This window comes from Silurus meridionalis, chromosome 5 (genome assembly GCF_014805685.1).
Source record: "Silurus meridionalis isolate SWU-2019-XX chromosome 5, ASM1480568v1, whole genome shotgun sequence".
NCBI classification, from domain to species: domain Eukaryota; kingdom Metazoa; phylum Chordata; class Actinopteri; order Siluriformes; family Siluridae; genus Silurus; species Silurus meridionalis.
Window position 1 is genome coordinate 17,091,387 of NC_060888.1, and position 17,112 is coordinate 17,108,498.

Below are 17,112 nucleotides of genomic sequence, written 5' to 3' on the forward strand. Positions count from 1 at the left end.
TGTAATGGCAGCCTGTCCTGTAATAGGAAACTAATTCAGTTAAGGTTGAATTAATCCTCTAAATGAACTAATAACTGACTACTATTAATCCTTTTCTTTTTTGATTGTATGCTACTACTGCATACTTGCACTGTGTGGCCAAAAGTTTGTGGATACCCGTCTGCCAATGACTTTTGAACATACCTTTCTAAATGCGTCCACCTTTACAGTTAACCGTCCACTTTTCTGAGAGTACTTTCCATCAGATATTTTGGACTGTGGTTGTTAGAATCTGTGTATTTAGCCAAAAGAACATGGCAGGCAATGATGTCATGTGTCTGGAGTCAAATTTGAGTCACCATTAAGCTCCGGTTTATCCCAAAATGTGTTCATGAAAGCGCCAGTGTGGGTGCAGGTTTTTATTCCAAACAAGCAGAAGCTACAGCTTAGTCTTCTGAAAGCTAATATCATCTGATTAATCAGTTGGAATCAGGTGTGGCTCCTGCTTGATCTGGCCCATTGCAGATAAGCAGCAGATTGGCCTAGCCAGATCCTTAAATTCAACCGCACATAAAATCTTTGGGATGACCTGGAACTTCAAGGTGATTTAAATTCCACTGTGCCCCAGACCTGCTCACTTGACAACAGTGCCTGACTTCACTAATGCACTTTTGGCTTAATACACAAATCACAACTTTTAATGCTTTACATTTCAATTGAAAGTTTTCTCAGAAGAGAGGAGATTATTATAAAAGTTAACTGGCTCTAAACACATCAGACTTATACTGTATTGTAGGAACTGCATACTGTCATTCTCAGCTCTTTCCTTTACTTTTTTTTCTGTGTAAGAAAAAAATTCAGCTACTCATGTTACCAAAGAAAAAAAAAAGGCCTTTCTCTAAAAACTCTTTTGTGTTTTAAAACTTATTGAATGATACAAAGCTCCAACCAGTGGTGGATATTAAATGTAATTTATTACTGTACTTAAGTCATTTTTTTGCGTATCTGTACTTTACTCCAGACTTTTAATTTAAATTCACTACTTCACTACTTCACTACTCAAATATGTAAATTTTTACTCAACTTCATTCCTTTTTATTAATGAGTGGATGAGTGGCTGGTCAAGCGCGCAGCAAGCCACCAATCAGGGTAGAATGTGGACTCTGTTTTAAACGTGATGTCACCTTAGCCTTTAGGGTTTCCAGTGAAAGAAATGACAAAACCTTGAGTGACATCACGTCAATAAGGAGACACCTCTTGTTATGAGGATAGTAAAGGCTAATGCATTTAATCAAACAGGCTAATAACTGTATTACTTAGGTAATGCTGTGTTGCCTGCTATGCTTTAACGCATAGAGCATTAATATTTCTTTTAGCTGCATAACGTTATAATTTATAGAATGTAGTTAATCATAATGTGTGTAGCAACAAAACAATTACAACCAAACAAGTCTAGTTGGATTGTAGTTAAACAGCACTTATTTATTGGGTTACCTTTAATTGAGATGATGTCGTAAAGGTTTTCTGTGATTGTCTGAAATGGTCCTGAACTGAGTTCAGTAATAGGAATCGCCAGTGCAGTTAAAAACGCTAATTTAATAGACATATATTATAAGGATGTAGATGTTGTATGGATCTTATGGCTGCAATTAGCCAAGAAGTTGTTTGGATCTTGGTTGTGAGATCTTGATAAACTGTGCACAATTAAGTGAATTTAATTGTGCAATAAATGCATTTAGGGTGATATTTCTACATGGAAGCAAGCTCTCAGAAATACATCCAAATTTGTGGACTGCTGTAAGAATACGTCTTATTCATTTAGTGACGGTAGCTAAAGCAGAGAGGAGCTTTCAAAACTGAATCTAATCAAAGGGGGGAGACTTTGGGTCATGGCATGGTTCACCCAGGGCTTCATTCAAGCTAGAACATCCATCTATCCAGCCATCGGCGCTTGGTGGTATCTACTTAGCACAAGTCAGTTCAACAGCAAACAGAACATTTTTAGAGTAATAAATGATGGAAGAAACCACTGACACTTGTGGCCTTATTCGCGTCACTGAAAAGAAGGTTTGGGCTAATTATAATTAATTTTATATTAATCAGTGTTTGATTCAGTATCATTCTTTTAATAAATTGTTGTGCTAGGAGCAACATTAGAGTCTTTTCACATAAACTGAGTTGATTATGCAAGAGTCTTGTGATAAAAAATATAATAGGACACTATAGCCATAATAAATCATAGTACTTGGATACTTGAGTACTTTTAAAGGCAAATACTTTTGTACTTTTACTCAAGTGAAAGTTTAAAAGGAGCACTTTTACTGGAGTAATATATTACCTACTGTATATTTACTTTTACTCAAGTACATGCTTTGTGTACTTCGTCTACCACTGTCTCAAACACACTGAGACTCCTTCCATAAATTCTTAATGCCTCCTAAACAAAAAAAAAAAAAATCCAATACAATAGAAAACTACAGTTGATATTTCCACCCTATAGCAACGATTATATGTTTTTATCAGTAAAATACCAACATATTCTTATAATCTATTTATTATAAGCCTTCGATTATGTGTATGTGTAAAATGTGCATAATCTTAAGCCTATCAATATTGTTGTAGGCAGAACTATTGTCTGTGCCATTGGTTTTCGAGCATTAATCCATGCCGCCTGAATCAAATATTCTGGCTCCTAAAGAAACCTTTATGCCTTAGCCTAGGACATTGTCATATCCTAATCCTTCCTGAGGATGCTCAATCAAACATACACTCATATACAGTTTGAATGCAACTCACCTCTTCCTGTTTGGCAGCTGCCATCAGTAATAGTAAGGTGACATAGCACTCAATGTTATCATCCCAGGCCTGGCCTGGTGTATTGTTTGGTCGTGTATTTTCTTCAGGCACATTGCTTTCCTTTCACATCAGAAATGACTTCAGCAGCTGTTCACAATAGTCCATTATCACGCCACCATTATATTCCACACAGCCACCTCAGAACGTGCACAATCATAGTATTTTTGGAAGCAAAAACTAGATGAAGGATTTCAGCATTTGTATATATGTTCAAGTCTTCAATTTACATCTTGATGTTTCTGGCAGCTTTCCAGAATGAAATCAATGTGGCAGTAAGCAGGTACCCTTGGCACTGTAAATCAGCAAAAAATAAATAGATTTTGAGGAGGTAGTGAGATGATAGAGAGTGAAAATGCAATCACTTTATTTTATATTTAAATTTGATGTCATGCACAATGTCCTATGCTTGTATTACTAATGCTTATTTATTTAATTTTTTTCCTGAAGGCTATTTAGTATAAGTAGGCATCACTATGTGCTGCAAAAGAAGCACTTTTCCCAGCATGATTGTCATCCATCTCTATTCATGACACTCTTTAATGGCATTCCAGCTGCATAGGCATTCCCTCCACTGCATCTTACATTTAGAGCTTCGAACTTCTATGGAAATGATTTGCCAGTGTGATAAAATACCTGGAAGGCAGTTAGGTGTAATTAGCATCATAAAAATGTTCCTAAGTGGTTTCTTTAATGCAGTAGCATCACTGTGATAGTTTTCAATTTAATTCACATCTAAAAAAAAAGTTTATTAGGAGAGTCTATAATATTTTGCACGGTTGTGACTTTTCATACTTGTGTTTTTCAGTTTTGCTTTGTGTCAGACTCAGGAAGTTTGGGAATTTTGAGCAGAGGTTCTGCCTTCACTGAACTCAGGCGTGAAAGATATCTGCTCTCAGTGCTGCATTCTAAATAATGTTATTAGCTACAGTATGTTTCCAGCCACATATATATATTCATGCAATTAAAAAAAATGTTGCATAATACACTGACTGGAAACACCAGATACGAATAAAATCTCAAAAATGTGCATTGAAAAGGGTATGTGCATTAACTACGATGGAAACACGTTCACGCCAAATGAAATCACTCAGAAAAGTCATAAGACTTGGATAATTGATTGTGGGTCAGTAGAAGTTGACTAACCAGCAAACCAATTTCGTTCTCATATGTTGTTTTTCTCATTCTCAAATGCCTGAAATCTGTAGTCTGTGTGTGTGTGTATGTATATATATATATATATATATATATATATATATATATATATATATATATATATATATATATATAGTTATAATTACCATCCAGAACTTTCATACATGAGAATATATCTGATTATCAAGCATCCATCTCAGATTGCAAAGTAACATAAGGTGTGTGAAAGCATTCTTTCTGCATGCTCAATTAATTCTCTATATTTAGGAAAGAAAAATTACAAGTTGCAAACATTTCTTTTATTAATGCCCTTGTTCCCAGCAACTACGAATCAGAATATTTTTTTTACATGTTGAATTTGTTGACATGGCTCGTTATTTGTGAACTTTATTAAACATCACAGTTTTTCTGCCTAAGTTAAAATTGCCACTTGGAGAGGAACATAGATTGACATACTACTTACTGTTGTGAGTTTATTGATAGCAGGGATGTCAGCAGAGGTGACAGAATATCTTGACTGGACCAGTTGTAATAAGTGCTTGTGCTGAGTGTATTATGTAAAACACTCTCCTACTGTAATTACAGGCCTGCATGACACTGGTGACAGTGGATGATACCTAGTTAAATGAACTGTACCCTGTTGTACATCCATGTGCACAAAAACAAAAAAAAGACGTGAAATTGTGCAACAGATTTATGGTTTTGATTGATAGATCACTTTATTCAGATAATTCACATATTATTGAGCCGCATGTTAAACTCAGCCTTTAGGCATGTCAATATGCATTCTTGGGCTTTAAGCTGTCAGTTAGTCATTTAATTACATTTATTTATTTGTTTATAACTGTTCATAATTGTGCAGTTATGATCTTACCTAATTTTGAGTAACATTCAGTAGTCTCCTGGGAATGTAAAATATACCTCAGGCTACATGATCTGTGCATGAAATTTACTGTAATTATATCCTTGTCAAAAAAGATCAAATCAAACCTGATCACCTCGCTTCAGCTTGCTGGGATTTCTATTCGAGTGTGTTCAGCTTTAGGCAGGTCGAAAGGTAGAGGGTTACTCAGAGCATGGCTTTCGAAGAGCACAGAGTGTTAAATGGACACCAGGGGACTGTTTGCTGTGAAGCATTTCTAAGCATTAACTTTCCCTTGAGCAACCTCTCAACTACCAAATAAGCTTTTGAAAACTACTTTCTTGTTTTATTAGTTTAATCACTGTTATTGCTACAGACCCAAATAAGATGATAAAAAACAGCAATTAAATGATGAAACCTAAATCTATGTGGGACTTATTAACTGGTCACTCTTAGATCCAAGTGAGTCTCAGATCCAGATTATAAATGAGTCCCTTAGTAACCCCTTTTATGCTGTCCACAGCTATGTACAGTTAATTAAAGGCAGTTTTAAGGCGAAAAGTAAGATGTAAATCACTTGAGAGATTTAGGTAATTTACATAAATCATTATTCTCTCTAGATTATTTGTCATTCTCACTGCAGCATGTCTCTGGTGTTCACAAACTTTTTGTTATCTAGAATAACAAACAAAATTATAATATTTATGCTAGTTTTCAGTGAATGCCTTAGTTTTCCCAAATGGCTATTACTATTATTAGGGGTCCAATAACCTCTTCTTCTTCTTTTTGTTTATCTTAATAATGTTGTTATTCTACTTCTGCTTAGGCTGTCGATGGCAGCCCGTGGAACTATCAGGTAAAAGAAAAAAAAAAACGTCTGAAAATTAATACACTTATTGAGGAGAGTCAGGAGTATTGCCCTAGAGCCACCACAGGGTCAAATTTAAATCTTATTTAGTCATAACCTTTGGGCCATGTGTCCAGAATGTACAAGCCATATATCTTTGCATTTCCTAGGTGGGGATGATTTAACGCTTTCTATAACAGCACTTTCCTAATTAGATTTTCTTGGCTTTTGTCCACTAAAAAAAATCTACACCTTGTACAAAATATGCCTAATCAGCATGGAATTTGACAAATGGCCTCTTCACTGCAGCACGGACAAAAGAAATGTAATTTTGCAAAGAATTTGGCTGCAATGTTCCATTGAATCTGACAGCAAAGCCACCAAACAAAATGTAAGGTCATGTTTCAGCAACAGACTACCACATTCTTCTTTACGTGCTGATCAAAAGACTTATGATCATAATAATCATAATTCATGTTTATCTTCTTCTTCTTTCGGCTGCTCCCATTAGGGGTTGCAACAGCGGATCATCCGTCTCCATACCACCCTATCCTCTACATCTGCCTCTTTCACACCAACTACCTGCATGTCTTCCCTCACCACATTCATGAACCTCCTCCTTGGACTTCCTCTTCTCCTCCTACCTGGTGGCTCCATCCTCAGCATTCTTCTACCAATATAATTCATGTCCGTCCTCTGCACATATACAAACCATCTCAATCTTGCCTCCCTCACCTTGTCACCAAAACATCCTACATGCACTGTCCCTCTAATAAACTCATTTCTAATCTTGTCCATGCTCGTCACTCCCAACGAAAACCTTAACATCTTCAGGTCTGCTACCTCCAGCTCCACCTCATGTCTTTTACTCAATGCCACTGTTTCTAACCCATACAACATCGCAGGTCTCACCACAGTCCTATAAACTTTCCCTTTCACTCTCGCAGATACCCTACTATCACAAATCACTCCTGTCACTCTTCTCCACCCACTCCACTCTGCCTGCACTCTTTCTTCACTTCTCTAACACACTCTCCATTACTTTGCATTGTTGACCCCAGGTACCTGAACTCCTCCACCTTCTCCAACTCTTCCTTCTGCAACCGCACCCCTCCACTGCCCTCCCTCTCATTCACACACATGTACTCTGTCTTACTCCTACTGACTTTCATTCCCCTTCTCTCCAGCACATATCTCCACCTCTCCAGGCTCTTCTCAACCTGCTCACTACTCTCACCACAAATCACAATATCATCTGCAAACATCATAGTCCAGGGAGACTCCTGTCTGACCTCGTCCGTCAACCTGTCCATCACCACTGCAAACAGGAAAGGGCTCAGGGCCGATCCTTGATGCAGTCCAACCTTCACCCTGAACCAGTCTGTCGTTCCCACTGCACACTTCACTGCTATCACTCTGTCCTCATACATGTCCTGCACCACCCTTACATACTTCTCTGACACACCTGACTTCCTCATACAATACCACAACTCCTCTCTTGGCACTCTGTCGTACGCTTTCTTTAAATAAACAAATACACAATGCAATTCTTTCTGTCCTTCTCTATACTTCTCCATCAACATCCTCAAAGCAAATAAGGCATCTGTGGTGCTCTTCCTCAGCATGAAACCATACTGTTGCTCACAGATGGTCACCTCTTTTCTCAGCCTGGCTTCCACTACTCTTTCCCATAACTTCATGGTGTGACTGATCAACTTAATTCCCCTGTAGTTACTGCAGGTCTGCACATCTTCCTTATGCTTAAAGATCGGTACCAGCACACTCCTTCTCCATTCCTCAGGCATCCTCCCACCCTTCCAGAATCTTGTTAAACAATCTGGTTAAAAACTCCACTGTCATCTCCCTTAAACATCTCCACGCTTCTACAGATATGTCATCTGGTCCAACCGACTTTCCACTCTTCATCCTCTTAATCGATGCTCTCACTTCCTCCTTACTAATCCTATCTACATCCTGCTTCACCATCTCCACATCATCCAACCTTCTCTCTCTCTGATTTTCCTAATTCATTAGCTGCTCAAAATACTCCTCCACCTTCTCAACACACTCTCCTCACTAGTCAACACATTTCCTCTCCATCCTTTATTGCTCTAACTTGCAGTACATCCTTCCCAGCTCGGTCCCTCTGCCTGGCCAATCGGTATAAATCCTTTTCTCCTTCCTTAGTGTCCAACCTCTCATACAGCTCCTCATATGCCTTTTCCTTGGCTTTCGCCACATCCCTCTTTACCTGCTGCTGCATCTCCTTGTACTCCTGCCTACTTTTCTCATCACTCTGTCTATCCCACTTCTGTTTTGCCAACCTCTTTCTCCTTATGCTCTCCTGCACTTCCTCATTCCACCACCACGTCTCTTTGTCTTCCTTTCTATTTCCAGATGTCACACCAAGTACTTTTCTAGCTGCCTCCTCATCACTCCTGCAGTAGTTTCCCAATCACCCAACACCTCTTCACCACCACCGAGCCCCTGTCTGACCTCTTCCTGAACCTCACACTACACTCTTCCTCCTTCAGTTTCCACCATCTTATTCTTCTTCAGTCCTCACTCTCCTCCTCTTCTTCTTCGCCTCCAAAACCATCCTACAGACCACCATCCGATGCTGTCTAGCTACACTGTCCCCTGCCTACACCTTACAGTCTCCAACCTCCTTCAGGTTGCATCTCCTACATAGAACATAGTCCACCTGTGTGCACCTTCCTCCACTCTCTTTGATCCCCTTTTTCTTAAAATAAGTGTTCACCACTGCCATTTCCATCCTTTTAGCAAAATCTACCACCATCTGCCCTTCCACATTCCTCTCCTAAAAAACCATACCTACCCATCACCACCTCATCACCTCTGTTCCCTTCACCTACATGCCCATTAAAGTCTGCCCCAATCGCCAATCGTTCTTTCCTAGGTACACCATCTACCACTTCATCTAATTCACTCCAGAATCTTTCCTTCTCCTTCCGATCCGGTATAAAATTCTCATTTGTGATCCGCATATTTGATTTGGCACATGTTTTACGCTGGATGTCCTTCCTAACGCAACCCTCCCCATTTACCCGGGCTTGGGACCGGCACTAAGAGTGCACTGGTTTGTGCATCCATAATGGCTGAGTTCATCCATAATGGCTGGGTTGATCATAATTCATGTTTATGAATTAAATAAATAGAAAGTAAGTGAATGAAAGTGAAATTTAAATAGTAGATAAATAGAAAATATTTGGTGTGACCACACTTTGCCTGTAAATAGCATCAATTCTTCTGGGTACAGTTTTTGAAGGAACTCAGCAGGTAGGTTGTCCTGAATTGTCCAAATTCGCTCCAAAATGTAGAGAGCTAACCACAGATCTTCTGTAATGTAGGCTGCCTCAAATCCTTCTGGCCCTTAATCCCATATTCCAGACAGACTCGATCATGTTCAGATTACTTTAAGTACTTGTTCTTCTCTACATTGAAGGTAGTTCTTAATGACTTTGGCTTAATGTCTTAATGACATTTGGGGTCGTTGTCCTGCTGCAGAATTATTTTGGGGCCAGAACGCTTGTTTTTTGCTACAGCCAAGTATAACAGATTTTTCTGCCATTTTTCTGCACCCCGGTTCCCTATGATTTCGTGCACAGTTAAATTGCTAAACCTTATTACCATGTCGGAGGTATAGCTTTTTGTCTGCAATTCTTCCATAAAGATCACTTCTGGCCAGACTTTCCTAGAGAGTAAATGGTTGTTCCTGAGTCCAATTGTTGTTTTTTTTGCTAATGGCACTCCTGGATGACATCTGATGTCAAAATGAAGTAAGCATGATGTATCTTTCATCTGCTGCATTTAGTTTCCTTGGCTGACCACTGCATCAACAATCATCAACATTTACCTGTTTCTTTGTGCTTTTTCAAAATAGCTTGGACAGCACATCTAGAAACCGCAGTCTGCTTTGAAATCTTTGCCTCAGAGAGACCTTTTTTGGCTCAGTTTTGCCATGGTGTATGACCTGTGACATGAAACAGTTGTCTTCAACCACCTCAGCTTAGTAGCAAAGTTTAGCTTTTCCTCACTAATTTTTAAGCCTTCTTTACAATTGTTTTTGTTTTAGTTAATGACCATGCATTTTAACCCACATATTTATGTGATGATCATTAGCACCTTTTTGGTATAATTGGTTAATCATACACCTGACTCTGATTTTAGAAAATCTTTGACACTGTTCAAGTATACAAAGTGTGCAAAAGTAAGATTTGAAAGCCAAATATTGATCTGGCTTGGATATCTCTTTTGTTTTATTTTACTTTTACTTTCCATTTTGTTAACTGATACGAATGAATAACACTTTTATTTTAGAAAGCATTATTAGTTTACAGGATTTTTTTACAACTGTGTAATACACAGTATTGCATTGTTAAAGCCTACCTATTTGTATTGTATTCCTACACATGCACAATTTATTTACATTTAGAGCAATTAAAAGTATATATATATATATATATATATATATATATATATATATATATATATATATATATATATTTTTATATTTTTATATTTTTATTTATGTCATAATGGAGAGGGCTTGTTAACCCTACAGATAACTGACTCATAGACAGAGCTAGGTAACACTGTAAAGCAAGCACTATTTGGACAAAGGTATTGGGACACCTGACCTTTTTTTTCTTCACATTAGAGGCACACAATTGTATAGTGTGTCTTTGGATGTAGTGGCATTACATTTTTCCTACACTTGAGCTAGGAGACCCACACCTGCTCCAGCACAACAATGCCCCTGTGCACAAAGCGTGTTCCGTGAAGATATGGTTTACATCATATGGAATGAAAGATATTGAGTGGCCTGATATAAAGTTCTGACCTCAACCCTATTAAACACTAGGGATGGGTTGGAACGCTGACTGGACCCCAGGCCTTCTCACTCTACATTAGTGCCTGACTTTATTAATGCAATAATGAAACATTTTCCCAGAAAAGTGGAGGTTGTTATAAAAGCAAATGGGAACTAAATATAGAATAGATGTTCAAAAAACACATTGATTTTAAAGTTAGTTGTCCAGAAACATTTATTCACATAGTGTTGATATGTAATGGTCTGCAATTTTGCTGTTTGTTTAATTACTTAGATCTAGATGGTTCCAATAAAACATTCCTTTGTTACATTATACTAAGCATTAATAGTTGCAATAATTCTTAAATCACATAGATATTCCTTTGTGTTTTGAATGTTGAATGATTTAAAATTAGGTCATTTGGACAAATGTCAGTAAAGGGAAAGAGTGATTTACCCCAATCTCGTTGTTCTCTCTTTCCTCCATCACAATCTAATTTATTACTTGCATCTACATGTTAACTGCACCTTTATTTTTTCTTTCTTTCTTCTTCAGTGGCAGGAGGCTGAGGGGACACTGCCTAATTTGCTGGTGCTTTGTGGTGATCACGGCATGTCTGAGACAGGCAGCCACGGAGGATCTTCAGAACCGGAAGTCCACACTCCATTAGTCCTCATCAGCCCTACCTTCTCGACAAAAGGTGAGCCCTCGTTTTCCTCTACGTAAGGTCTGCATCAGACTCAGCCTGCCAATATTCTGTAGAGCAGTCAACTGCAAAATTACCTCTCTTGTGTTGAGGCTCAGTAATGAAAGTTAAAGCTCACTGCACACATGGAGGGAGGAGTCAGGCCTAGTTGCCAGAGGAGAGCCTGCTTCTGTAAATGAAACTCAAATTAAGAACTCATTCTAGGCATAAAGCTTATGTGCAGAGGCACTAGCCATCATTGACTGAGATTTTCTAGTACTTACTCATACTAATATTGGTGCCAGACACCTCTTGTCTGCATTTCTGTACTTTCAATTCAATCTGCTTTCGCAGTACTTGCATTTAATTCTGAATTATTTGAAGGTGAGTATACATCTCTGGGACATTTTTTCAGCTGTTTCCAGTGAGAATAATAGAGCTACTAGAATCTAAAACAAAATCTCACACTCTTTTACGGGCTACAACTCCCTAATTATTGAAAGGTTTTTGCCATAATGTCTTGAAGAAGACACTAAGACAACTGCTCTAAAATAAGACCAGTCGCCTACTTTTTTAATTGGGTTATGCAACTAGCATTCCACAAATCAGGTAACTGCTCACTTGCACACTACTGTCTTTGCTCTTACAGGTCGGCCAATCACATGCACTCTACTGTCTACTCTCTGGCCACATTCCGCTCTTCCTTCTTCACTCACATTGGTAGACAGATCACATGCATTCTACTGTCTTTACTTCCATTGGTAGACCAATCACATGCAATCTTTTCACTTACATTGTCACTCCAGATTTTACAGAAAGTTTAGCTTTACTTAACTTTGTTGAATGTCTTGACATGCCCACATCCTGTTCCTGAGGATCACTCATGTTGCCAGAAGTTGTATATATGAACATAGGTAAATCTTTACTGTCTTTCAAACTCCTTTCGTGTCTAAGCCTATTTTGTCTGTGTCTACAGTATGTACCAGGTGTAATTACAAAACCATGTCTTAAAAAGGGTGATGATTCAGTTGACAATGAAAAATTAGTACCGTGTTTTTCAGACTATAAGCCTCTACTTTTTTCCCACGTTTTGAAGTAGGGACGGAGGAAGACAGTGAACAATGACTTTCTTGGTAGGCTACTGTTTAGATACAAGCCATTGTAACGCGTTGAGTCTGGGTGAAGGGATAGCTCGCTAACTCCAGTTGCAACAAAAGTCATACAAGCACAGACAGGTTTCCAAAACTCGTGCTTTTTTATTTTTCTTGGCAACAGCGTTACGGGTTAGTCAAAGAAACTTAGAAATGAGCATCAGAAGATAATAATAACAAATTCCTCGTCTTGCACACACGCAGTAATAGCGAAAAAATTCAGTGCCAGGCTATTCCCAAAATACCGCTATGCTCCTAAAGGAAGCGCAACATATTTCACCCGTTACACCGAGTGTAACGTGTCTTTCTTTAAGGCCTGTGTAAAGTTCATTAGTGTAGACGGCTTATTTAATTCAATTCATATGGGAATTTTTTATTTTCAATTACATCCCTAACCATAGATATGTTCATGCATATTAAACTTTCTTTCGGCTTCTCCCGTTAGGGGTCGCCACAGCACATCCTCCGCACGTTTGACTTGGCACATGTTTTTACGCTGGATGCCCTTCCTAACGCAACCCTCCCCAATTTATCCGGGCTTGGGACCGGCACTGAGAGTGGCTGGGGATGGTTCCCTGACCGGGGATCGAACCCGGGCTGCAGCGGTGAGAGCGCCGCATCCTAACCACTAGACCACCAGGGAACCTTGTTCATGCATATTAGTTATGCTAATGTTAGCTCTTTCATTGTAAATGGAGTGCTTTAGCTAGTTAGAACCAGGTTGCTTTGGAGAAAAAAACATCCGTAAAGTTGTAAGTAAAAATCTGCTCAATTATGAACAACCTAGCAAGTAGAACCTTTTATTTTCACTGTCTGTAGATGTTTTATTCACCTATCCAGCATCCTTCTAATGCCAAGCTTGATGTTGATTTGGTTACTTTATTAGGTATTTTTGAAACATTCTCCTTTTGATTGTTTCACTGCAGCTAATAGGAGCACAGTTTGAAGTGATTCTTATTAATGATATTAGAGGTGGGTATTGGAGAATATCGGACCTGATATCTGGATCAGCATCAGGATCGATTCATCGCTAGTGAAAAGTAACATGCTTTTTTCCAGCTCAGGAGGTGACATCTGTTAGCAAAATGAGAGCTGTCTATACAGATGGGACTTAAATTATTACCTCTTCAGTAAAAAATAGAGAGGAGGTAATTCAGCATGAAATGTTCTCTTTCAAGAGGGAAACACACAGACTGGTTTCTGGACATACACTTTCTGCCTCGCAGTATGTTCTGTTGATGTCATGGTAAGCCCCACATAAACTAATCTACTAATTCCCTTAAACCGCCACATCAATATGGAAAAAATAGTGTTCATTTTCATAGACATCTGTGCTTTAAGCTGCTGCATACAAGGTGTTACTAAACAAGCTTGTGTGAATGAACACACACATACATGGTTTGTTTGTACCTCAGAGTGTGAGGTTCTGACATCTCGGCACAGCAGGTGAGAGTCTCATTAGCATTTGCTCTCACTTCTTGATGAAAGTGTGGATCAGCTGAGCATCTGTCTGCTCCATGCTGCCAGGATGAATGTGATAATTGTTTCTTTTTCTGCTTTATATATTTTGGATATAAAGCATGCTTTCACCTTCCCGTGATCACATTTAGAAACTCTCTGAAATGCCAAGCTCGGGATATGCGTAAGAACTACGCACCTTCTAGTTTAATCAGGATTTTTTTTTACACTTTTTAAACCTGATTTATCTGAATGGTATGTGATCTTCTTAGATGCACATAGTCCTATTGATGCATGAAATATTACAAGCGTAATTGAAATTTGAAAAGATGACAGCTTTGTCAGATTTGTTGCACGAGTTTCTCCCTGCAGATATTAAATCTTGGAATTTATAGCTGGTCGAGAGCATGTGAAATACTCTTCTGCTGCTCATTGTGAGGGAATGTGCAAGTGTGGGTTTTTTTTTTTTTATCTATTTATGCTGCATCCTTTTGTGTTTCAGAGGGCATGGGTGAGCCAGGTGTGGTCGAACAAGTAGATCTGACCCCTACTCTTGCACTGTCTCTGGCATTGCCCATCTCGCAGAACAGTGTGGGACGCCTGATTCCGGCTGTTTTTGAGAAAGCCTCACTCAGGGAGCAGCTGCGTTACCTCCATATCAATGGTCACCAGCTCAGCCACCTGCTTCAGGATAGCAACCCTAACTTCCATAAAGGTGAGAAGGTTAAAACAAAAACACAACACAACACAAAAAAGCACACAGCATAAATACTTACAATCAGGTCAGGTAAGAACTAGAGGTGTGACTGAATATAAATACACAATGTAGACTGAACAAATACTGATACTGGTACATAAAACCCCAATAAAACAGGTACAAACAAGAATAATAACTGAACAAACAGGACCAAGAAAACCTCTATTTATACACCCAAGTTTTGTAAAATTTAATAGCTGTAAAATATATATATATATATATATATATATATATATATATATATATATATATATATATATATATATATATATATATATATAAAATATCTATGCACGATTTTGTGAATAGTAAAAGTTGAGCAGTTACATACTGTAGTATACTGTAACAGTAATTTATAGAGGTTAAGGACAATACAATAAATAAAATCACTGTCTTATTAACTGTACAATTAATTTGAGAAGTGCATCACACACTCAATTTTGCGTGGCTACCAGACAGTTATAAAAGCAGTAATAGCACTATTTACTCTGTCAATCTTGCTATAATGCAATAATGCTACCATACAATATCTTTATGACAGTTTTAATAAATTCTTTTAATCAGTGGGGAAATTACATTGACATATCCTAAAAAATTACTTTCGATCCTTTACAGGCTGTCACTTTGTATGTGCTGGGTGTTGAAAATGAAACAAAATTTAATAGGTTAATTTCTGTTTTTATGTAATCAATGCCTGATAAAAACGAGAATAATAAACCTATTATAAAAAATGACTAAAACAACAATAATGAACATTTTATATATATATATATATATATATATATATATATATATATATATATATATATATATATATACCGGGTTCCACTGTGTATATATATATATATATATATATATATATATATATATATATATATATATATATATATACAGTGGAACCCGGTTATCTCGACCTCGGTTACCTCGACAACCCTATTAAGTCGACGTTTTTGAAGTGGAACTCGCTTCTAAGCATTTTTTATCGGTTATGTTGACTTTTTTTATGTCGCCGAACCCTAATATCTCGAGCACAAAGGGGGAAAGATTTGCCATTTAACGTCGGTTATCTCGGTGCAGCCGCAGAAGAACTCACGGAAGTGGCGGAAAAATCAAGCCTTACAGATGCTACAGGTGTTGTATTGTATACTGGTGAATCTCTGCTGTTAGTTAGTGCTAGTGTTCGTAGTGTTAGTAGGGGCGCGGTGCGCTTTGGGAAGAAAAGAGCAGCCGTTGAGAGAGTGCCGGTGGGAAGGCACGTACCGGGATACGCATGCGCGATAACAACGACCGCCGTGAACCAACATATACCAACAATAACGGACAGTGAGAGTGTGGAAGTTTAAATAGGAGCTGGTGATGATGCTAAACGAGCACCATATGTGCGTTATTGAAGCCGCGGGAGCTTCAGAGAAAGCGGCCGAGAAAGCACCTGACACGCCGAAGGGGGCCGAAGGGGGCGTGGCAGGTGGATTCCTGACAGATAAACATGTATTATTATAACATGCCTTCATCAAACAAATCGCCGCAACGCTGTTGTGTAAAAAAACCCTTCAAAAACACGTGCATGCACATTCTCATTTAATAACGCACATCATGTACATAAAGAAATTTCAAGCACGTTAATATATTGCCGCCATTTTGATTTTCGTTTATCTCGATCATCGGTTACCTCGATGCTTTTTGACGACCCCCTAGGACATCGACATAACCGGGTTCCACTGTGTATATATATATATATATATATATATATATATATATATATATATATATATATATATATATAAGGTTTATTATTCTTGTTTTAAATATATAAATATATATTTAACTGTATGCGAGTGATGTTAATGAAAGATAGAAGCCTTTGGACTGGCAAATATTTCTAGCTGCACTTTTAGCTGACAGTGCTGACATTTCTACCTCTTGTTTTTCTAGGAAGTGTTAAAAAACAAAAGAATACAACAACCACCATAAAATTTAGGCCATGTCCACTCTGGCTTTGAGCTACTGTAAGCATTAAAGAGATCCACATACATTAGTAGGAAAACAGTCCTAGAATTTTTAATCAAACCCTACACATTCATGTTTTAATGACTAGCATGTAGCCTAAGCCGATTTTATTATAGTTGCTATAATTTGCTTTGAATCAGCAACAAATGTGAAAAATGTATTTCACTGCTTCAGGGTTACATAACAGATGCATTAATTTACTTGTGTTTAGCCTGTCAAAACATGGTTTAGTGTTGTTTCTGTAGTCAAATCATCAGGTAATTATCAGCTGCTGAATTCCAGACATTGGGAACTAGGAGTCTAAGGATGTGAATTGGACTAAACATGGAGCAATGATGTAGCCATTACAATCTGTGGAGCAATAAAGTAAGCTTCATTGCAAATATTTCTTTTTCTACAATCTATTTGAATGTGCTACTTTGATGCACGATGAGTTTAAAATGGGCAAAGAAATTCAGTAATACTTCCCTTTGTTCTTCTGACAGCGGTCATAAAATGTTCAATAGCTTTAGTGAGTTAAAGG

At 38.0% G+C, this 17,112-nt stretch overlaps 1 protein-coding gene across 1 annotated transcript in view; it reads left to right on the forward strand.

Moving 5' to 3' along the window:
* pigg (phosphatidylinositol glycan anchor biosynthesis class G) overlaps window positions 1–17,112 on the forward strand; it is a 136,127-nt gene that overhangs the window by 32,224 nt on the left and 86,791 nt on the right. The window contains exons 5-6 of the mRNA XM_046849593.1: window positions 11,087–11,231; window positions 14,328–14,540. Of these exons, the coding sequence (XP_046705549.1) occupies window positions 11,087–11,231; window positions 14,328–14,540 (358 nt within the window). The remainder of the gene's footprint in view (window positions 1–11,086; window positions 11,232–14,327; window positions 14,541–17,112) is intronic.